At 34.8% G+C, this 24,871-nt stretch overlaps 1 protein-coding gene and 1 long non-coding RNA gene across 6 annotated transcripts in view; one reads left to right on the top strand and one right to left on the bottom strand.

The window, feature by feature from the left end:
• Nucleotides 1-24,871, bottom strand: part of LOC115213305 (pre-mRNA-processing factor 40 homolog A) — a 102,556-nt gene that overhangs the window by 34,243 nt on the left and 43,442 nt on the right. For all 5 annotated transcript variants that reach the window (XR_003881792.2, XM_036501639.1, XM_029782242.2 and 2 more), the window contains 7 exons: nt 23,949-24,082; nt 21,666-21,780; nt 20,591-20,682; nt 18,900-19,016; nt 17,423-17,479; nt 12,634-12,714; nt 9,780-9,956 (listed from right to left, as the gene is read on the bottom strand). Coding sequence is in view for 4 of the 5 variants with exons in the window: in XM_036501639.1 (XP_036357532.1) it covers nt 9,780-9,956; nt 12,634-12,714; nt 17,423-17,479; nt 18,900-19,016; nt 20,591-20,682; nt 21,666-21,780; nt 23,949-24,082 (773 nt within the window). In the remaining variant the exon portion in view is untranslated. The remainder of the gene's footprint in view (nt 1-9,779; nt 9,957-12,633; nt 12,715-17,422; nt 17,480-18,899; nt 19,017-20,590; nt 20,683-21,665; nt 21,781-23,948; nt 24,083-24,871) is intronic.
• Nucleotides 19,425-24,626, top strand: LOC118762682. The gene is made up of 3 exons (XR_004998448.1): nt 19,425-19,477; nt 21,622-21,627; nt 24,616-24,626. It is a non-coding gene; the product is annotated as an uncharacterized LOC118762682 (long non-coding RNA).

The following is a 24,871-nucleotide window of genomic DNA, read 5'->3' as shown; positions in this document are numbered from 1 at the left end:
CGCACACACACACACATATTGAATTTTGTTTATATTTTACCGTTAAATGTGTAAACTTGCTAACCATTTTATTATTATCAATAATGGTAACAATACCGTCTTCCTTGTTGGTATGGGTTGGATGGTTTGACAGAAGCCAGCCAAGTAGAAGTCTACACCAGGCTACAGTGTCTGTTTTGGCATGGATTTATGGCTGGATGCCCTTCCTAACACCAACCACCCCATAGAGTGGACTGAGTGCTTTTTACATGACACCAGCACAGGAGAGGTCAGTTCTGGCATGGTTTTTACAGTTGGATGCCCTTCCAAATACCAACAACTTCACAGTGTGGACTGAATGCTTTTTACGTGGCACCAGCACCAATAGGGTCACCAAGTAACTTGCAAGACAAGGAATTTTGAGAGGAAAATGGGCATTAGAGGAGGTGATCTTCTGTCAGATGATTAAGAGAGAGAGTGAGACAGAAACAGGTGTCTTGCTATATCAAAATAACCAGAAGGCTGATCTCTAAGAGTGACTCCTTTTTATAGACAATTTGGAGATTTTAACATTGGTCCAAAATACTAAAAAGTATGGATTTCAATGGCTTTGGTCCATTTTTGAGATCACTAGCAGGCTGAGATGGAAGACACCTGGCAACACTACAGTTCTGTTCCTATTTCAGATCTATTGACATGCAAATCCTGCAATGTCCTGTCCAGATCTTCCAGAACTATCTTGCAACCTATTGCACATGGATACCAAACAATTCTTAACATATTAGCAATGCACTATATTCAAGAGGCATTAAGAAACACAATGTGCTATAAAGACCCCCTAAGAAGGTGTGTGGTAGAAATATATTTAAAAAAAAAAATAGCTCTATCTTTGAGTTGACAGATATCAAATAAATTCAGTTTCTTCCTGTCAAACCATGTCAAAAACAGAAGAACTGACTGCCTTTTCCTCAGAAGGGAGTTTAGATTCATTGACAACATTTTGAAATTTTATTATTAGATTATTACAGTATAGTTAGGTTGAGGGAAATTGTATTTTAAGAAGTCCGTGATCATTTATACACTTGATTTTGTCAACGAGGGCTGCTTTACAGATTTCCTGGATGTACTTTATAAATTTGATGCTTGAAATCTTCAGCAAGGTCATCAAGGCACTTGAGACTGGATGGTTCACTATTTTAGCAGCATGGTAAAAAGGACCTTGACTGACTTTGGTACACCCTGGACATCATTTTTTTTTTTAAGCAAGACCAGTATAAAGAAGGTCTCTGTATGTGATACAAACTTTGTCCTTTACTATTCAAAGATCAACTTGAACCTAGCACTCCAAGCAGAGTCATAGAAAGAAACATTCATGTTATCTAGCATGTACAGTACACTCGCTTTTAAAGGCACTGTCAAAACTTATGAGAAGCTGATTTTTAACAGAGGTACTTTGCTTGCTTCATGTGCATTATTTGTTCCATAGGACTGAACCTGAGCAATGCTATTTTATTTTTATTTTTATTTTTGTCCCAAACCAGGCTTCAGGCCATAAGAAACTACAAACAGGAATATGGTGGTGTCTACAAATTTAAAAGATGTCAAGTGACAGAAAGCTTAAAGGACTGAACATCACAGACCAGAGGAAAACAAGACAATCATAGTCAGTTCCAGAGAACAGCAATTCAGGGAAAGGTATCATACTGATAAAACTTGAAAAAGGCTGTAAGCACTGTGGTTGTGCTTGCTGTACAGCAGTTTATTCAGCAATGTAAATATGTTGGCCATTTTCCCAAATGGACAGCAAATTGTTGAATAGATGAGCAAGATAAAAAAGCACCAGAAAATTTCAATGCTGCTGATGTCACAACCGTTATGTTTTATTAGAACAAATGCTAGTCTTATTTGCAAGCATATTTGACCAACTTTATTTAATTCCAGAACTGAGAATTAAGTTGTCAAAGGCCTTGGTCAGGAGTGGACAGTTGGGAACTGGCCATCTGCTCAGCCAAAGTTTGGAAATTTTCATCTTCAGATACTCTTTCTTCTCAAGGAAGGATTACGAAGAGTTGATTAATGTAGGTCTGATGTGGGTAAAATCATCCTAACAAAGATTTCAATTGATTTTAAGTGGGAAGAAAAATATTGTGGATGCAAATTCAAATTTTGGTCATGACCAAAATTGAGTTGTTTTTTTTTTTTTTAATGTTTACAATTTCTAATATTTCCATTACTTATGATAAATGAGGTAGTCATCTCGTTAAATAAGATACAGTTCAAACAAATTAATTTTATATCTGAAGTTTCCAGATGCTTGTTAAAAGAAAGTGTTTCATTATTATTATAACCCAAGTAGTTCATGTTTCCTGTTGTGGCCTGAAAAGAACAAACATACTGCAATCTGGAGAAGGAAAATACCTTTGACCAAATGCAGGTTCAGAGTTATTGCTAATGCATGACAAAGGGTAGAAAAAGAGATTTATAATATAGAACACTCAGAAGTTTCTATAGGACAACTTGCTGAAAGCTACAAACCAGATGTGACTGGTACACAGTTCCAACCAAACAGATGGTAACATGGTGCTGGGACAGTATTGTAAACCAAGGTATAAGCAAACTAGGAGAAAAGGGGAAGCAGAGAACACTATAAAGTTGCTAGAAGAGAAGATAGAAAGGAGAGAAGCAAAAAGTAAGAAATTTACAGGTTCTGCAACAATCAGAGGTTTAAGGTACTCCAGGCTGCAACACAATGTACAAAAGAGAATTGGAATATCAGGAAAATAGCACTTGATCTTAATGACAATAAAAAGAAAGAGGCATGAAATTGCTATCATGAAAAGTTGTCAAATGAAGAGAATTCACAAGGGACACTGGGTCAACTCTAAATACACCAAACAAAGAAACCAGTTATTGGAGTAAGACATGTAAGCAGTGAAGGCAACTGACTCATCAGGAATAATCAGTGAGATGCTTAATCTGGCTAAGTAGAGAATATGCTAGTCACTCACCAAGTTTTAATTAGATAGTAACAGTACAAAAATATCATCCCCAAAGACTGGCAAAACTGTCATCATTCTCAAATATGACGAGACAAAAGATGCACTAGAGAGAGGCAACTACGGACGCATCAAATTGTTGAACCAAAGAACAGTTACAGAAAGAGCTGTAGCACCATTAAAAAGAGTTAACTAATGAAGTGTAATTCAGCTTTGCAGTAGAAATTAAGTGCTATAAATATCATCATCCTAGTGAGAAGTACTTAGCTAGGACTAAACCCCAATACAAAGTATTTGATCAACCTGTAGAAGGCCTCTGATTAGATTCCGCTCTCTGTAATAATGTGATCAGGAAGGAAACAAGGGGTAAGTGAATTAATTGTAACGGATGCACAAGCACTGTGCAGAGGGACAGTCAGCAATGATTTCAGTAAAGAATTTTGTGTGTGGCTTGAGGCTGCACACAAAATTCCTTACTCAGATCATTAGAGTCCCATTAGGGTTTAGTTCATGACCTGATTATACATGTATACATAGTATGTACCTCTATGAAATGTTTTCCACTATAAACCATTTTGAAGTTATGATTATACATTTGAGGGTTAAGTTGCTAGAGAATTAAAACATTTTGAATTACTTGACTAGCTTTCATATTCATTTGGTTTCACTTTCCAGATGCTACTTGTCTTGTAAGCATTGTATGGATGAAATATTGAAGATGCTTTGCCACATGCAGAAACTGCAAGAGCTGCTCATAAGTATTGAAGTTCATCTTCTGAATCTATCACAATGTTGGAAATTCTTCCATATCACCACAAACGCTCAGAGTTGCTGAAGCATGGAATAAGCTGCCTGCGTCAGTTGTTGACTGCCATGACACTGCATCATTTAAGGCCCTCATGCTTTCCGAAATCTGTCGAAACTACACCTGATTATATATACACTTTAGATGAGTTGTAGTGCACCTGAGCACTGTACACAATTATTATTATTAAACTGACTGAACATCAAAAGTATAGTTGATTTATTTTTCTCAATAAAAACAAAAGCAGGTGGTTTGATTTGTATCATTACTTATGTTGAAAATAAATATTATATGACAATAATAAAGAATCTGAGTGAGGGTTAGAACCAGACTGGTCTCCAAAACATTTAACAACACAACTGCTGCATCATAAAAGAATATGGTAACTGTATGCTGACTTGCAAAACACTATTCTCTTTAGCAACAAGGGGAATCAATCACACTATAAAAAAAAATGACTGACTGTATTTAAAACTGAAATCAAAACAGCCAAGTCTGGTCAACAGAGATGGACCACTTCTGCTATATGGTAATGTTCAAGCACTCATTTCTCAAATCAGTCTACAAAAATGATTTTTTTTTTTAACACATTACTCATTTGATAGCTCCCCAATGGATTAACACTTTTTCAAACTGAACAGTTCATACATAATAAAAGATATGCAAATAAAAAAACTATAGCTGAATCATTTTAGCAGTTCACAGTTTCAAAGGGAGGCCTTTCTGTTAAACAGGAATGAATAAGTAGCTTAACATCACGTTAGCAAAAGACCATTGAATTTGTAAAATTTGTTTTTACTAAAGTTGCAAAGTGGCAGAATCATTAAGTATGCCAGGCAAAATTCTTAGCAGCATTTCATATTTTCACGTTCTGAGTTCAAATGCTTCCCAGGTTGACTTTACCTGTCATCTTTTGGGGTTGATAAAATAAGTACCAGTTGGGAATACCATAAAATAAGTACCATTGGGGTCAATCTAATAGACTTAGCCAAGCCCCACCCCCGAAATTGCTGGTCTTGTGCCAAACTTTGAAATCAATATATTTGTTTCTACTTTCAAGAAACCACACTTCATGAGGCACACCTGAGAGGGGGGGGGTCATGTGGTTAGGAAGTTTGCTTCTCAACCACACGACTTCAAGTTTAGTTCCACTATGCAGCACTTTGGGCAAACATTTTCTAAAGTAAATTCATGGCCAACACACACACACCCCTACCACACTCTGCATTATCATTCTATTTACTTCTGCTTTACCAGGCTTGCATGGGTTAGGCGGATCATTTCCAATACATCATCCATCATTCGTTACATTCCCTTGTCATCTTTAAGAAGTATAACATACCAAAACTCAACTTTCATCATTTCTGTACAGGTCTTCCTTAGTTTTCCTCTTCCACAATTTCTTTCCACTTGGATCTTCTAGCACTTTGTTACCCATATATTATCCATACACATTAGTCATCTCTCTTGCACACTACATCTGATTTCTATTATAACCAGTTTATCTTTAAGCTCAGCTGTTCCACATCACTGAAACACATTTTACATAATATATACAGCAGAGTATGCTTGCTTCATTTCTCTCCAAGCTTTTCACATCCTCTCAATGTAATGCCCACATTTCAATGCCATACATCATTGCACACCATGTACAGCACTATACAAGGTATCCTTCACTTGAGAGAATTCTCTTGTTGCCAGCAATAGTAATAGCTCCCAGAACTTTTCCTACCGTATTCATATTCTTGTTAATATGATTTGAGAGCACCCCACTCCGCAGTTGATTTATGTCAATAAGATAAGAAAAACTACAACCATTTCTATGGAACCATCCAAGGATTGAAAAGAATTTATCTTACTAGTGTTCTGACAGCTGACTATTTACACTACATACAAAGTCTATAATCAGTTAACTTCCATTGATCCTAACAAAGTTACTGTACACCTTTTGTTCACCCCATGTACACTGTATAGAGTTCTTACCTGGACCTTTTCCTGTGTACTGCACATGGCCTAAACCCTAAATCTTCACCAAATTTACTCTACAGCCTTTCGGTTCTGTTTTGTTATGGAATTTCTTCTCTAAATCATCCACAAGGTCTAGTATAAGAATTAAATCATCAGTATGTAGCAGTTCCCCTCAACAGCCTGACATTTGCTCCATCATATCTTCAAGGATTATGATAAATAGGAGGGGACATGCACATGCTTAAATTCTTACTGAGCTCACTACTAAATCTTACTTTGCTTACTGCATTGCTATATATGGCTTGCATCACTCACACCAGCCATTCATTTGCACACGGCTTTCTTAAAGACCACCAAACTACAGATTTCGATATCCAGTCAAAGGCCTTCTTAACATCAATAAATAGAAGATTGAGATGTTTACTTTTAGTTAAAAGCTTCCCTTCAGCTATTTGCCACGAAGGGAGGATGATTCATACACTGACCTGAAACAAGTCCAAACAAAACCTCATCTAAGCCAAGTCTCTTCCTAACCAAGCGTGCTATAATTCTCTTTCCTTTATTTTCATAACTTGGCCTTACTTCTGTCGTTGCTTCTTTCTAAAGTTTCTCCTTTGCTCTTGTAGCAGCTAACAATTATATTACTACTTTATCATTATATGTGATATCTCCTTATATTACCTGGTTGACTATGTTAGTAAGTAGCTTCACCCCCAATTCACCAAATATTTTCAGCATCTCAGCAATTGTATGTGATGAACGTGATGCAATCCGTCTTCATATCATTAATGGCCATTTTAACCCTATAATTATCCACTGCAATAGCAGGACCCTACAGCAGAGTATACTTGAAGTGATCTCCTCTTCCACAAACACATTTTCCATATCCAGCAGCTTCCTTTAATAACATTCCCAAACCTCTTTCTGCTCATTATTAGTAAGGATAAGTGCACTGCAATAATTTCAAATATAGTTTTACCCAACGACTTGATTTACCCTGACACACTGCTCTGCAATTCAGAACAGTTCAGATCTGTGATCCTTTCCTCACATAACACATACCTCCAATCCCCTGCTTTTCTTAAAGTTATGTATACTTGTTGCTTAACTTATAAGTTATGTGATTATAGATCTCAGACTCCCTCTTTCTTCCAGTCTTTCCACACAACACACACATCTACATAACCAGATTAAATTTTCTGATTATGTATGAACATATGTGTGGCAATTCTTTGTCATAAAGTGAAACATTGCAAGGAATAATGAATTATTTCAGAAAAAGAATAAATAAATTAGCCAAAGGAAAACAGTTACCTATCACAGAAATACTACAATAAAGCCATTTTAGGGTTATTCAAAAACAATTTAAAATAAAATATAAGTTAGAGGAATGGCATCAACAAATGCTGAAATATAAGAATATTACATAAATTTAAAACAATAAGTATCTATGGTCCATGATGAATAACTAAAAAAATAAATGAGATCATATACAAGACAAAATTTAAGGAAGATTTTCTACAGCAAGATGCCGTTCTTGTTGCCAACCCTTACAAAGGTATTTTTCATTCCACTGGTCCTTTTGTTTACTAGAGATGCAAAACAATGTCACTACTTTCCTCAGACAAATGGAATCAACATTCACAGTTTCTGCCCACCAATTCCACTCGTATGGCATTGGTCTGCTCAAGACTAAAATAGAAGGTCGTGCAGAGACTGATCAAAACTACATGGTTGCAAGCAAACTTCCAAACCACATCTGCATACTGGTGTGTGTGTGTGTGTATGTATGTATATATATATATCTTCGCGTCGTCTACCTTCGTATCTTCGCGTCGTCTACCTTCGTATCTTCGCGCCATCTTGAAGTCTGTCTCCTCTAATACACATGTGCTCTCTCTCTCTCTCTCTCATTCATTTACAAGCTATAATCCCGAGCGCAGATAAGATAAGTTTGAATGCTTATTTTTCACTTCTCACTGACCATTCATGTTTCTCTATCTATCTAACTATTTTATCAAATTTCTCTATCTATCTATCTATATATCTATCTATTTTATCTAATTTTATTCATTTCTCCTCTCGTCTACCTTCGTATCTTCGCGTCGTCTACCTTCGTATCTTCGCGTCGTCTACCTTCGTATCTTCGCGTCGTCTACCTTCGTATCTTCGCGTCGTCTACCTTCGTATCTTCGCGGTGCACCCGCCCTGCCCACCCCCACCACCAATAACGGATATCTCTATATTTTTGCTCCATCTATACCGGATGTCGCTTCTCCCACCACCATTATAGGTGTCTACTCTTCGAACCCCCCCTCTTCAATACGCTATTTCACCATGCATTACCCCTCTCTTAATATCCTACGTTCTACTTGCCTAGAACCTGTCATCATTTCTCTGAACCACCCCTCCCCACTGGTGCTCCCCTAAATTTCGGCACCCCCCCCACATAAAAAGCACCATCCGAACGTGGCCGATGCCAGACCCCTCTGGCACCTGTGCAGGTGGCACGTAAAAAGCACCCACTACACTCGCGGAGTGGTTGGCGTTAGGAAGGGCATCCAGCTGTAGAAACACTGCCAGACCAGACTGGAGCCTGGGGCAGTCCCTAGCTCCCCAGACCCCGGTCGAAACCGTCCAACCCGTGCTAGCGCGGAAAACGGACGTTAATCGATGATGATGATGATATACACATATATGTGTGTGTGTGTTGAGTGGTTTATATTGGTGCTTCCATATTTAGGGTATCGAATATTTTCAAATCTAGACTGGCATTAATTTCTACCATTTTCATTTAGTTTTATACTTATTCATTATTTCTCATAAAGAGCATTTATTCCTTCCTAAATTAGAAATTTGAGGGAGGTAGGTGAGAGGTGGATAAATTTCTGCCTACTTTGCTTCCTTACTAATTTTTCTCCAATAAAAGAGTTCTGTTCTTTCAAAACTAATTGTTTACATTTTTTACATTGCTGTTTCACTTCATATTTTTGTTTTTCAGCCTAGTTACTGATACTCCCCTTTCATACTGACCACCAACTACCTTCTCACCCTAGCTCACCATTCACAACATTCACCCTACCACTATTTCTTATCTTTTAATTTCCCTACCACACTTGTGGAACCTTACCCACATAACCTTCATCTTTTGTCCCTGTGCTCTCTTTTTATTACTTTCTCATACCTTGAAGGTGTGCACTGACACCTCATTGCCACCAGCTTTACTTTTCTCCCCATTTCCACTCCATTTATTCCCATCCATTCTTGTATAATAATGAGTAACCATGCACCTCTCCTACAACAATAAACCTGTTCCTGTTGCTTCAACTATACTTTAACCTCTCAAAACTTTAAATACAGCCATTTCCCTCCCTATCTAACATACTGCCACTCAGTCTCTTTTGTGAGGTACATGGTGACCTCACTAGTTCTGACAGCCGACAAGAAAAACAAAACCAGTTGGCATTAGGAAAAGTATCAGCCACAGAAATCATACTAGAACTGAAACACTAGAGAAGGAAACAGGTCCTCTGACCAATCAGGTCCTGTTGAACTGTCCAACCCATGTCAACATGGAAAGTGGACATGAAATGGGGACGGTAACACAAGTATACATAAATGCATGAAAGACATTGTTTTAATAATGCAGTCATTATTGGAAAGGTAAAAGCACACACATGAACAAGAGTTTTTACAGATTAAGCAGACCAATATCACTGGATTACATATGTCAATACAGTAATGTTAGACATCAACTGGTACATCAATCACATGTATACAATCAATAATTGGTGAATCTAACATGAAATCTGTTTCACATTTTGTAATAGGAACAGGAAAAAGAAATAGAGATAATGTTAGACTCACATAAATGGTTATTATTACAGAAATGTGTGAGAAATATTTGTGTGATAATCCTTAGTGAACCAAGAATAAAACTGAAAGTAAAGATAACCACAAAGTGGAGCACATGATTGATCTCTTTTTCTTTTCTTTCCTTTTGAGAAATTAAAATATAGAAATAAACTAACCGATCGAGATCTTGACCGAGACCGCTTTAGTTTGTGCTTTTTGGATTTCTTCTTCTTAGAATGGTGATGTGAACACTGCTCTAATACTGCTACTTGGTACTCCTTGTATAATCGAATTCGTTCAGATTCAAGAGTTATTGCTTCAAATGGAATTTCTTTTTCTAACCGTACCCGTATCTGGGGAAGAAAAAATATAAAAAACAAATACACATATTTAGAAAAGAGAATATTATATATCCAAACTTCTAAAATATTAACTTCAACAACACTTAGCTGTAAATAATTGTTTGACATTGTAATTCATCACAGTGTTTCTCAAAAGTACAGATATGACACTGGTATCATAGTTCAGGAACCAGAATAGATGCTTTAACCCTTTCGTTACTATATTTCTGACCAAAATACACCCCTTATGTGTTTCAATTAATTTCTAACATAATCATAAATTTAGTCTGGTTTCATTAAACAACTATAACTTTTTTATTTATCAATATATTAACGTGAATTTTGGAAGATAATTTAATGAAATATTCTCAACCAATTCTATACTATAATTTTTGTCACAAAGTGACTCTAATTGCAGGTAGATACAGGTAAATTCAACAAAATATAAAATTATTAAAATTTTGTTGAAACATCGCTATAGAAAATGGGTTATTAGCTAATATTCAATTGGGTATACAACAAAATTTTACGATAGAATTTGTTATTCTGGGTAACTTTCTGATACCCATAATAATATTTATGGCAAAATAGTCTTAATTTCATTTAAGGTTATGGGAAATCACTAACTATCCTTTCTTTCGCTTTGTTTACATTTAGCGTAACGGTTCGTTTCCGCCGTAATGATTTCAAATAGGCTCATTCGAAAAAGTAAAAAGAAATAGTCTAAGGCTTTACTCTTCTGGGAAAGTCTGTGGCTTGGTCCAGTTTCTTCAGAAAAATCACCGAAAGAAACAGTTTTTAAATTTTCACTCCATTCAGGTGCCAATTCATTTTCTTTATCGGTGTCGGAGCTCTCGGATTCACTGTTTTCACTTTCGGAAAATGAAACATCAGATTCATTATCAAATACCACGTGCTTTTTTTTTCAGTCATAGAGTTAGATTTATGAAGGTCTTCAGTAGAAAATCCTTCGAATTCTGACTCGCTGCTTGATATAATGAAATTTGTATCCATTTTTTGTCAGAATTACAAATTTTGAAAACACAATAGGAACAAATTTGGGAAAAAATCTCCCAAAATTCACGGAATTAAAATTACACTTCGATTGTTGTACAAAACTGTAGTTGAACTGTTTACAAAGTATAAAACGTGTTTTCACGAATGTACTAAAGAGATTTGCTCTGATATTCTCATTTAAATATGAATAAGTAAATACGGGCAGGTTTGGGTGGTTTGGTCACATTAACCAAAATTTTTTTCGGGCGGCTTTGGGCGGTTTGGTAACGAAAGGGTTAAGGAAACTAGCCTGATGTTGCATGATTGCATTTAAATTCTCTGTGGGAAAATCAGTACAAGAGATGATTGGAAAATAGAATCATTAGACAATAATGCCCTTAGAACTCTCTGGTCTTGCCCACCAATATCATTACATATATTTGTACTTGTTAAGTCAACTCAATCTTCCTTTTACATGTAATACTAAGTAACTAAAACAAATATATTCATAGAAAATTAGATTTGTACTGTAAGAAATTTAGAAATACATATTACTGAAAGTTTTCATGTTGGCACTAAGTTACATAACTATCACGTTTTTATACAAACTATAATGAAATACTAGCACGTTATAATTGAATCACTTTTCCATATCACAAACATCTCAACCTAAGAACAGTTATGAAATGTTCTTTTGACAATGAGATTAAACATGCAGAATATTTTCTATGGACATGGATTAGATCATATGTATCCTGTCTAATCTGTTTAAATGCCACTGATTTTAACTTATGGCAAGAAACAAACAAGATTAAAACCAAAACCAGTCAAGAGGCGATGGAATTCCTCACAGGCCAACAACTAGTCACAGTGTACAGACCAAGTACTGTTGCTTGTCCACAATCACTGTGGGTAAGTGTAATACTATAAAGACAGGGGAGATCACGCTGTGACAAATAAATGCCAGATAACTCAGCCTCTTATAAAACCAGATATTTTATAACCCCCTTTAACTGGTGAGATTGAGATACATGCCAATTTAAAAATATTCTTTCTGCAGGTAAATTCCACTCACAAGTTAAAATTCACCACCACTCTAACATTTGTACAATAATAGATGAGAGAGACGACAGTGAATCCTATCATGTTCTGAAGAGGGCATGCAGTGCCCAAGGCCAAACTACTTAGTTTTCCTAAACATGATAGGAGTAAATGTCACTCACATCTTACAGCAGTGAGAATACTTTATAATTAACATTTGCCTGCAATCTAAAGCTCCAAAACCTTCAAAAGAGCTGAAGAGCTCAGTATCAGAAATGTCCTAACATCCATTCCATTCTTTCATGCAGGAATGGTTGGAATAGATCCTTGGTCCTTCATCTTCACTACATAGTCTCACTTCTTTCTCTCCCAGTGTAGTACCCTCCACCAACAGTACAAGTAACAACAGGAGAGCACAGCAGTATATTTTACCAAAAGAATTTGGAAATATTATGAGATGATCACAGCACTTTTTATATGGCAGAGCTTTCAGCTGTTTGTAACAAACAAGCATATAACAATGATTAGGTTGTTAAACTAAGAGAAGTATAAGCATTGAAAGTCAAGTAATTGAGAGAGAGAATTTGTTTAAAACTATGACCTTACTGGCTAGGAGAATGACAAAATAATCAAAAAACTTTATAAAACTTACATCTTCCCAACGTGTCATAGAATCTATTGACGGACTAGCTTGTTTTAACATGGCCTTGAAAGCACCTTCAAGCCTCCGGATCTAGAAAATTAAGTGAAAGTAATAAACGGTTAATAATAGAGACATTCAAACAAAACATTCATTTTTTTTTTTTTATGTGGCTGAATGCATCAAATTTTAGGCAATGTTAACATAGATGTGTACGTGAATACTTTCAGATACAAAAATAAAAGAAATAGCTTTGCCTCAGTTCCAGAAACTAACAATTAGGAACACCACTTCCAGCCAATAAACATCAACACCATCTCCGTTGTCTTGAAATGATAAGAAAATGGAAAATGAACAAGATTGGCAGACTGCTAAGGATTGCAGAAAGAAATAACAAAAAAAAAAAACTGCAAAAGAAAAGTGTACCCCAAGGAAAGGAAAGTAGAAAAAATGGCTTTTCTTCCCTCAAAATGATATGAGCTTCTCAACTGTTTCACCGACCATCAATAATCCTTATAAAGATGAAAAACATAAGTGATGAAGATGTGCTTTTTGAAAAGGCAGAAATAGGGCCAAAGACAGAATACTAATGAAAACTTAGACCAATAGTCTATCGTTGCCTGAAAAACACCTTCCCACAAGATACGGGACAAGACTTGCCTTGTTCAATGCAGAAAACGATTACTGGAACTTTAGATGTACAAGATTCTAATATGAAGAATGTTGGGTTGGAATTCATGATGTACTATGACTCAAGTCATGACTTACTTAAGTGACTGGTTCTCACCTGTGGGGGGAGGGGGGGCAATGATGTGATTTGTTTCGAGTGCTCTTTTTAGTTAAATTTCACTAAATTATATTGCATTTATGTATACTTATCAAATTATGTTTAAAAATATATATATTGACTAAATAATATAATCCAGGAATAAAAACTGATACAGCTTTACCTCTCCCCTTATTTAATATAACTTTGCATACCCAGCATGTTTTTGTCAAACCTTTGTATCAAATCATTTGTCTACATGAATGGGCAACGGTGGCAATAAAAGAAATTATTATCATTATTATTATTAAGGTGGCAAGCTGGCAGAATTGTTAGCATACCAGGAGAAATGCTTAATGGTATTTCAGGTCAGTGAAATAGTACCAGTCAAGCACTGGGATCAATCTAATCAACTAGACCCTTCCAACAAAATTTCAGGCCTTGTGTCTATAATAGAAAGGACTATCATCATCATCATCATTTCATTCTTGGATTTGGTTTGCAAGATTCTTTATCTGAGTTTGTGTGTTGAAGCATATTCTGTTGTGTCTGGGGAGAGTCATTTTTTTTGGGGCCTTATCATTTAACACACTCACCGGTAAATTTTCGTTTTGTCTTGCAACCATTTCAATAGTCTCTTATTTACATGCCATGTAAATAACAGACAGTCAAGACTATTGAAAAGGTTGCAAGACACAACGAAAATTTTAGGAAAATAAAAATAAGAAATAAGTGGAAATTTTAACAGTGAGTGTGTTAAATGATAAGGTACAAAAAGAAAATGACTCTCCCCAGACACAACAGATCATCATCATCATTTGCAGCAGCAGCCACAACAGTTACAATGTTGTATAAGCAAAGACTGGGTTCTAGGATGTGTTCATACCACTTTTCTTGCAATATGCTAAATCACTAACCAGATCATCATTTAATTACAGTTAAACACATTATAGGGTAAAAACAGTTTAAATTTATGCTACAATAATAGAAGACATAGAAATGTGTAGTCTTAGAGGGAAGAGAAAGAGAGAGAGAGAGAGAGGGACCGGGCTATAACCTCTCATGGATTTCCAGTGAGACAGATGTTTTATGTACATCTTGAGTGTCAGTAAGTTGATGCCTGAATGGTACATGTAAAAATTAGAGTAAAATATGGAGAAGTAAAGGTGTCAAGTGAGTTTAGTACATTTTAAGAGCAAAATGTATGTCAACCAGGCTCAGCTGGAGGTTTTGCACAGCTTGCTTGTCGAAAAGCCAAGAGTGCACAAGGAATTTGTGCTGCAGTAGTTGTATGAATTGGTGAACATCTCTGCCAAACCAACCAGTGTTCTTTTGTGGGTGAATATTACTCAAAATATTTGGGCATGAAGCAACAGCACTATCTTAGATATCCATGTAGTTGGGGGTCACAGAGTTTTAGCTTTGCAGAACATCAGTGACTAAAGAGGTCCAAACTATTTTCTGAGACTGAAGAGGAAGTCTTTTAAGAAACCTACTTAATAAATGAGTGTATCATTAACTACCAGTGCTGACATAAAGTTCTTGACAACAGAATTGGAAATGACTTTTTTATATTTTTTAGAAACCGTTATAGTTGCTAAAGCTATATGGCTCTTTACATCTTCACATCTAAGCAGTGGTGAATATCTTAATTAAGTACTCATAGTCTTCTTCCTGCAGCTTCTCTCACAGCTGATCCTTCCTATGTTTGATGAGCAAGTTCTGCTGCAAAATCTGCAAGCAAGGAAGGTACTGCAGGGCTGCAATGTATTGTCTCTCTTTGGCTTCAAGGGCCAGGATGTTTTCTTCCTCGAGCTGCTTCACTCCTTTGTTCTCAGAGGTTTACCATGCTTGTTCGGTCTTCAGCTAATTTTACCCAATTTTTTGTATCAATGTAGCAGTTGGTGAGCCTGCTCTTACATCTGTCCTTGAATCTCAGCTTTGGTCATCCTCTGGGTCAGTTACCCTGAGCCAACACGCCAAATAACAACCACTACATTTAGAGAATCACTAAAAGATAAGATAACCATGAGAGTTGCTAAAGGGGAGATAAGCAAAAGAGTGTTATTATTACACTATTATATTAGCATCCTTTCACAATCTAAATAAACATATTAATCTTACTTGTCTCTCATCTTCCCAGTTTCCCACAGTACAACTAAATTTCTGGGTACAAATTCTTCCCCACCCCACTGTGTCTTACTGGAATCTGAAACTACCTTTTTGTAAATATTCATTTAAGAAAACCTCAAATTTGTAGTATAAGAATAAGGGAGAGTCAACAGGAGTGTTCCAGTATATAAGTTATACATTTTATAATCCAGTTAAATAATACTTAGTAGGTTTTGAACTTGGAATGAAAAAAAATATATTTCCATCAGTTTCAACAAGGAGCATTCAGTTATCCAAACAAATGGACAGCTGACTCTTTAAGTAATATAAAACAATCAAATATTCCATAGACATATGTAACTTTCATGTAATTCTTAAGCAGAATCAGAAGATCTGCAGCAAAGATGGTCTTTGAATTACATGTTAAGCTCATCTGAAGACATGCACACATTTTCACTCACAAGGCTAGAGTCAATCCAAGCCTATGTCAAAAGATTATACGAAATAGATATAAGAATGTGAGGGAGATAAATATGAGCTATCTAATACAATAAAAAAAAAGTATATAGAAAAACGTGAATGATGGAATTAACATTATGCAGAATGTGGCAAAATTTTAGAGATCATACTTTTTTTTCAATCCTTTAATTCTTATTTGAAACAGTTGATGCCAATGTCTTTATTTTTTAAAATAAAGGGAGCCTGTACAAATACGTTTTTTAAAAAGTTCAAAATACTTGTTCAAACATCATTAGCTGATTATTTTGTAAACCATACACAACATGCACATTTGCAATACAACATTTCTCCATTTCCCAAACTTACAACATCTCTCCTTTGAGGCCCAACTTTCATTCTACCTTTTGGGCTACACTTTCTATATCGCAGACTCCAGGACTTGTCACCTGAAATCTTTCTATTTAGCATGCTATAATATTCTTGCTAGCAGGGAAGGTAGACATTAAACGATGATGATGATGATTTACGGTTGACTCTCTTGCATGCGAAGCTGTTTTCACAACTTGTACATATGATGGTCACACTGGTTTCCTCTGTCCTATACATATTGAAACAGCCAAGATACACCTATACTTGTAGCTCAATTCATGTACAATAAAAATGCACTAACTATTCCCAGGCCAGCCCTGATGAAATAGGAATTATAATCCCAAACATTTAAGCAGGGACCATCCTGGCTATGTAGGGCCATACTGTCCAATGTGTGCTTTTATCTTAAAACATCATGGTATGATTTCAAACAGATTAACTTCTAACAAGTTAAACAAGCACATTGAAGTTCCCTTGTTGACTTGTTTGTTGCAACAACAAATTACTAGCATTAAATTTTTAAAAACCTATATGAATAATGCCATGCACTTTTTATCAAAACTTGATACCCAGTATCTATTTCCATCTTTTAGTTCAATTATTGTCCAAATATTGCTAAGAAGATATAATGATTTGTGCATCAGCTTATTTGATTTAGAAAACAGATTAAATTTTATTCACTATTTTTTCAGCTGCTTCTTGCAACAATTAAAAGACAATCTTGGTATACGTGATATCAAGAATGTTCTCAACAGTAAAAGAGTGAAAACATATTGTCAAAAATACTCCGTTACCAGATGTGTATGTGTGCAGCACCTACACCAGAGATGTCTAAATAAAATTTTACAGCAAACATTAAAAGTGAATTGAACTATCTCAATGATGTTGAACTGATCATGACAAATGAAGAAAGAGCACAACCATGTTGGTGAAATATCAATGATCTCGCCAGTCATCATGTATAAGAGGAATAACATTAAGAAAATTGTAGTAGTACTAAACTGACCGATTCAGGTCTTTCTCAATAAAACACCTCAGCTAACACTCAGTCAGTCAGCAAAGAATAAAAGGATTAAAATAGATAATACAACTTACTTTTCTTGCTTCTTCTTTTAACCGTTCTTTTTCTCGTGCTTCAGCTTTCTCTATGAGCTGCCACACATAATAAAAACAGAATATATAAATATTGTGAACAATAACAATATAGGCTACAGAAACTTTCAAAATATGTTTATGGAAAAAGACAGCAATTTCAGCTGAAGTTAGACATTTTGTTGAAGTGGGTGTAAAGCTAGAAAAGAAAAATGGAATTGGTTCACAGAGGTTTAAGTTTTCATGAACGCAAGAAACTTTTATATTTATAAATCATGTGTGAAAATGGCTCAAGTAATAGGATAATGGACCATATATTCAGACGTCAATATTTCATATTCTATTAACAGTAACAACATATTGCAATTGTAGCTAAGATATTTAACATTCAAATAACCTAGTGCCATCCATCTAAGACTAGGCAGGGTAAACTAAGTATACTAAAACTGGTAGGTTATTTCTTAGCTTAAAGCATCATTCAACATCTGTGAGTGCATCTTCATAGTAGGTTTATCTTTAAGTCAATAACACTGAATATCCTTAACCCTTTCGTTACCAACCCGGCTGAAACCGGCTCTGGCTCTTTAGTACAAATGTCTTGTTTTCATAAATTCTCAATTAAAATCTTCCACCAAACCTTGGTCACAATTTATGTTCCTAACACTAGCTTAATGATAACCAAGTTATTTTACTAAATTCATTGTTATATTTAAAGTAATTGAAAGAAATACAGAGCATCTCAAAATAAATGCAGTAACGAAAGGGTTAAGGTGATCTGACAATTCAAGTTAATGACACATAGACTGAGGAGGTGCAGACAGACATAAGCAAATCTACAGTTATTTAATTAACATTTATCTTGCCAATAAGATAAAAACATTAGTTTATAAAAGGAGAAATTTTATTAAATTAGATACAAAATTTACAAGTGAAATATGCAATAGTTATAAATACTTTATTTTCTAAGAAAAAGAATATGAAACAGTTATCAAGTGTGGAATATGCCATTTTAAAACCTACAAGTCTTCAAGGGAGATTGAACAGTTTATATTGAGACACAAGTTATATGAACCAGAGTAAGTATGAAAAGTAATACAAGATTATCTGTACATCTAAAGAATATTTCACTAATCAAAATAGCATTATCAATGTGTGTCTATTTAAAAGTTAAACTGATAAAGATGTCTGTTATTGCCAGCAAGTTGAGTGACAATGTGTAGGCTTCTTGTCTAGCTCAATGGTTCCTAATCTGTCAGTTGTATTGTGTGGGTGCCCATGGCCAAAAGAGTTATGAATGACACTATGAAATATCTTCCCCACAAGAAGTAAAAACACAGTAATATTAAGTTTTCTATTAGCTGATAACACCAAGTCCAGTTTTGTACAATACAAAGATTTCTGTACATGGTACAAGTTTTATCAGTCAATGGCAAAATAAGGATGACATGCTTGAAGCTTGCAAAATAATGTAATTACTCACACTATTGTAAGTTAACTTGATATTCCCAGAGTCCAGATTGCCAGAACGTTTGTCTGTGTTTAAACACGAAGAAAAATCCTCATATGTTGTACTCGTTTCCACAATAATCCCTCGGTCCTGAAAAAAAGAAAAGATTGAAATATATCTAAAATTGAATAGTCAGAAGAAATGGAAATAAAGTTTTGAGGAATAGTTTTAGAGTGCTATGAGCAAGGAAGATAATTCTTAGGTTTTAAACAAACAACTAGAAATTAAAAGAGACTTCAGAAAAAGAAATTCAAAAAATAAAGAAACTAAATGTTAATTATAATTATACAAGTTGTCATATCTAGTATTTGTGTTGTAATAGGAGTAATCATTAGTAAAAGCAAATTCCATAGTGGAGGCATGTGGTTTAGTGGTTAGGGGTGCTGGACCCATGATCATACAGATTGTGGATTCAATTTCTGGATCGGGCAATGTGATGTGTTCTTGAGCAAAACAGTTTATTTTATATTTCTCAGGTCCACTTAGCTGGCAAAAATTAGTAATATTGCAATGGACTAACATCCTGTCCAGAGGGAAATATACACACTACAGTAACCAGGAAAAGTCAATATGACTCCAAATGAAGCTTTTATTTTCTTTTAAAGGAAATTCCATTGCTTTGTTATAGCTTTCTTCATTTCTCCTAGAGTATAAAATGCAGATAACTAGCATATTTAGAAAATAATACTATCTTATCCCAGGTCTTCCTGGGTCTAGCTTTTCCACAGGTTCCCTCCATTGTTAAGATATGACACTGTGTGAAAAAGTGTCATACCCTAATAGTGGAGGATGCTGGAACATCAACTATCTCTCAACTCTTCAATTGGAAGCTTACTGCATTACACCTGTGAACACAAACCTCAAAAGTGTTTTTCATTAGAATTGTGTCGATTGTCTTCTTCATCAGCACAAAAAACAAAATCACTATCATATATATCAAGGAAAGAATCTTGTATCAGCACAAAACCACCACCCATAGACAACACACAATCAAAGCCTTTTAAACATGCTAGTTACACAACCAGTGAAGATTTCACATCAAAAACACAGTGAAAACTGCATCAACACAAAAACTGTTCCTTTTTCAAACCCCAAAAATAATTCAGTTCCCAACCATAGCTAAAGCTCTACAACAGTTCATATTAAAATACCACTCCCAAATCTAAGACAATGCTCCTGCTATACATATGAAGAAATAGAGCTGCATTTAAAACTATTCACATGGAGCCACACACACCAAGAAGAGCTTACTGATATATTGTCTCCTCACTCTGCCTTTTCCACAACACAACAATGGCCACTGCTCCTCAGAGTTGACTGGTCTTGTACCATCTTCACAAAGACCTACCCAATTTGTCTCCTCTTGTCATCCATATGGTCTACCTTGGTAGGCTCTACGCTAAGCATTCTACTAAATCCTTATTCCTTTTGGATAGTATCCCACTGTAATACCTCTTGCTCAGGTTTTTACTACAGTAATTAGTTTGCAGCTATTCCAGAAAACCACCAGCATCAACTTCATGTCTTGGAGGGCCTGCACAGGCCATAGGAAGTGTTCCTTCCTCCAAAGCAGTCCATTAGTGGAAAAAGAAAAATTGAAAAAAACCTACAAGTTGCAGAGGATATTAACATCAACATGATGATAATGATGATATTAAGCATACCTTTAGAATTTCCTTTACAATCTTTTTCTCATCATGAAACCTAGATTTGAGATCCTCAACATAAAATTTAAATAAATCAAGTGGTGTTGAACCTGTAAGAATAAAAATAATTTGAGAAAAATGTTACTAATTAATATATTATTAATTATAAGTGAAAATGTGGAAAAAAAAAATTGATATAGTTGTACATGAATGAGAAACAACCACCATTATACAAGCAGATGTAATGGAAGCTTAATTAGTTTGGTGAGTTGTTAAAGTGGCATTGATATTATTTGTCGGAGATTGGAGCAAGGGATAACACATAAACAATGATTCTTAATAATGATTTGAGTAGAAGAATGTCTAAAAACCACCATCTGTAATTACTAATTCTCTTGTCATCAAAAACAAATATATATAAGACACAGCATATGGAGAGATAACTGTCTAAAATCACTCAGTGAATTTCCATTGTAAAACTCAGTTTCACTTTCCGTAAGAATTATTGATGTACATATTTTCATACAAACTGAAATATTTTCTCTCATCAACTACATTAAAATTCTTGTTGAAATTCTCTATAGCAATTAAGCATCATGCCAATCACCAAAATTTACACAACAAAGCCATAGAAAATTAACCTTGATATATACTATTTCAAATCAAAATGTGAATCAGAGATGCTGTAATAAACTTTAAAATAGTTTTTTATTTTTTAAATCTTTCAATATACAAAACTTTTATAGCAAAAAAACCCTCGAAAAATAAATTAAGTCAACCTTTTCATTGCTATATTTCAAGTTAGAATAGAAACTTTAACATCATAAAAACAAAAAGTATTCTAAAAAAAAAATCCACACAAAAATTTAGGTGAACTGTGTACCACAAATGTTTACATAGTACAATTGTAGTGTTCTATAGGTGTTTTGGACATAACCAAATCAATTTGGGGATTTAAATTTCTAGCAACTGAAAAAACTAAAAGCTACTAAAAATATTAAATGAAAGACATTTGGTGGTTTAAATGTATTGTTCATGACAAGAATAAGAAATCTGTAAAAAAAAAACATGAAAACATGTAAAAATAGCTCACCTGGCTGTCCAAGGATGTTTGAAAAGCGAAGGTCTTGACTGACAATAGGATACAAATCCATCCACAGTGACATTGAATTCAATTTTCCTTGATCATGCAGTTCGTCCAACAGAACCTGGACATGGAAAATTACAAGATTAACAAATATAAGTAATTTCTACATCTTCAAACAAATTCAACTGTCAGATACACTGACCCCTACACTTCACCTTTTACTTTAATATAGGACCCATTAGACAAAGTTCAAAAACTCACAGTAAAATTTTGCATGTGATTGGATTGATCTTATGCTAAATATAACAGGTTTGCCAAGCCAACTATGATGACATACAGCAGTATATTATCTGATTTGAATTGTATATTGGCTGTTTACACCTTGCTATTACTGCATTTCTTCCATTACTTCTTTGTAACATTGTCTCTTCAACTTTATCCTTTACAATCCAGACACCCCAAGTAATTTCTACATCTTCAAACAAATTCAACTGTCAGATACACTGACCCCTACACTTCACCTTTTACTTTAATATAGGTCCCATTAGACAAAGTTCAAAAACTCACAGTAAAATTTTGCATGTGATTGGATTGATCTTATGCTAAATATAACAGGTTTGCCAAGCCAACTATGATGACATACAGCAGTATATTATCTGATTTGAATTGTATATTGGCTGTTTACACCTTGCTATTACTGCATTTCTTCCATTACTTCTTTGTAACATTGTCTCTTCAACTTTATCCTTTACAATCCAGACACCCTAGTCTTACTTCTTTTGTTCTCATCTTACTTCAGTTTGTAATCACCTTCTCTTTTTACTCTCTCATAATCAACTTGCCCTGATGCAGTGCAAAAGGCAATCTCACAAGTGCTGATGCCATGACAAAATGCACCCAATACACTCTGTAAAGCATTTGACAGTCAAGCAAAAGCAACACAGGGTCAAGAGGACCTTTTAGTTTTACTGCAACACAACAACTTCTCTAGCATTAATTTCAAAATAAAATGTACAAGTGTAAAAAGGGCATCCAGCCATTGAAACCATTATTTCTTTGACCTGCCTGAGAGGGTAGTAACTGAATAAGAACTTAGACCTTCAATATCCATTCAATCCATACCAGCATGGAAAGCAGATGTAGAATGAAGATGATGATGACAACAGGAAACATTTACATTTTGTAATTATTTTTTTTTTTAATGAAACCAGAAGTGTGAAAAATGTATTTTACATGCCACAAATTCAGTAATTTTCAAAACAGAAACATTATACAAATAGTACCTGTTCATTATAGGATGGAAATATACAATTTTAAGAATATCTAATATAACAATAATTATAAATAATGAATTAGATATGAATAAAGATTTGTATTCGTAAGATCAAAAATAAACATTTCTAATAATACTTTCTACTATGGGCAGAAGGCCTGAAATTTGGTGGAGGGGCTAGTTATTACATCAACTAGTGTTTGACTGGTACTTATTTTATCAAACCTAAGAGAAGTCAACCATGACAGAGTTTGAAGTTAGAATATAAAAACGGACAAAATGCTACTAAGCATTTTGTCCAGTGTGCTGACATTTCTGCCAGCTTGCCACCTTATTTCTGATAATGATTTAACTGGCTCTTTTATTGATATAACATAATCAATACACGTATACCAGGCTAAAATATATAAGTTACACTTCACCAAGTCAGATATTCACAATAGTTTGAATAAGTAAAGAAATTCTGGAACCAAGTTTTACTTCAATACCTGCCATACCAATTTGAAGTCTCAATCTGAGGAGATTGATTTGATTTTATAACCTGATACTGGCCTTTCTAAATATTAGTAAAATTTTAAAAGCTGAAATTGAAATTTAGGCTTAAATTTATATTCAATGATTACCGATTTTCTTTTAAATTCAAGACAGAGTTTCAATTCCAATTTTAAAAACATTACACATCAAAGTTTTATTCATTTGAAATTACAAACTGTAATAAATAGGATAAAAATTCTCATCTGTAGGCTAAAGAATACTGACTCCTCACATTTTTCCCCTCTTGTTCATATCATCAGGTCAATCACATTAAACTAGAAGCCAGGAACAATAGTCACTACTTTCATACAAACTCTATAATTCCAGACTTCATTTAGAAAAAAAAAGTTATAATTTATTATTTAAGTGAAATTTGCAAATTATGCTGAATTTGGGTTTTATAATAATCTTAATTGTTAAATGTCCTGCATAGAAAAGAAAAAGAACAGAATAGAAACTACATCCAACCTAAATTAGCTTACCTGGAAGCTCTCCCTATTTTTTCTTTGCTGGCGCCTGACCCTCCGCCTTTCTCGTTCCTTTTCATCATCATATTCCTGTTCTAACATACGTATATGGTCCTCAAAGCAAATTAATGCATCCTCTTTGTCCATGTCTGGAGTGTTGGGTAGAGAAAAGAAAACATTTCATTGAAAATATTACAGTTATTAACAAGGCATATGAAGATTATTTAATAGAAATTGTTGGAAATTACACCAAATGCAGTCTGAAGTAATATGTCAACCACTTATTTGTAATAATGCAAGGTAGGTCACTGTTCTATGATGGTGCCAAGTATTGCAGTAATAGCTTTAAATTAATAACAGACTCTAGAAAATGCAGTTTTCAGTAAAAATTTCACTTGCACGTGAAGAGATTATTAATAAAAATAAATAATAAATTAGTTGGTACAACTTATTAATCTGCTCAGTACATCAGAAGGCACATGGCTCAGTGGTTAGAACGTCGAGCTGACAATCGTGAGGTTGTGAGTTCAAATCCTGGACCGGGCTGCGTGTTGTGTTCTTGAGCAAGACACTTCAGTTCATGTTGCTCCAGTTCATTCAGCTGTAGAAATGAGTTGCAACGTCACAGGTGTCAAGCTGTATTAGCCTTTGCCTTTCCCTTGAATACTGGTGGCATGGAGAGGGGAAACTGGCATGCATGGACAACTGCTGGTCTTCCATAAACAACCTTGTCTGGACTTGTGTCTGAGAGGGTAACTTTCTAGGTGCAATCCCATTGTCAGTCATGACCGAAGGGGGTCTCAGCAACAACAGAAGGAAACCTAGATTTGGAAAATTTAGTGGAAGTGGTGGGAGGAGGATCATTTAACCTCTTAATGGATCAATTATTTTGACATGGCGTTTCATTTCAGAGCATATTTTTTTTTTATTTCCTTTCT

Source organism: Octopus sinensis, linkage group LG1, assembly GCF_006345805.1.
Source record: "Octopus sinensis linkage group LG1, ASM634580v1, whole genome shotgun sequence".
NCBI lineage: Eukaryota > Metazoa > Mollusca > Cephalopoda > Octopoda > Octopodidae > Octopus > Octopus sinensis.
Note: the sequence above shows the minus strand (reverse complement) of the source record. Positions and strands in the feature narration are given on the sequence as shown.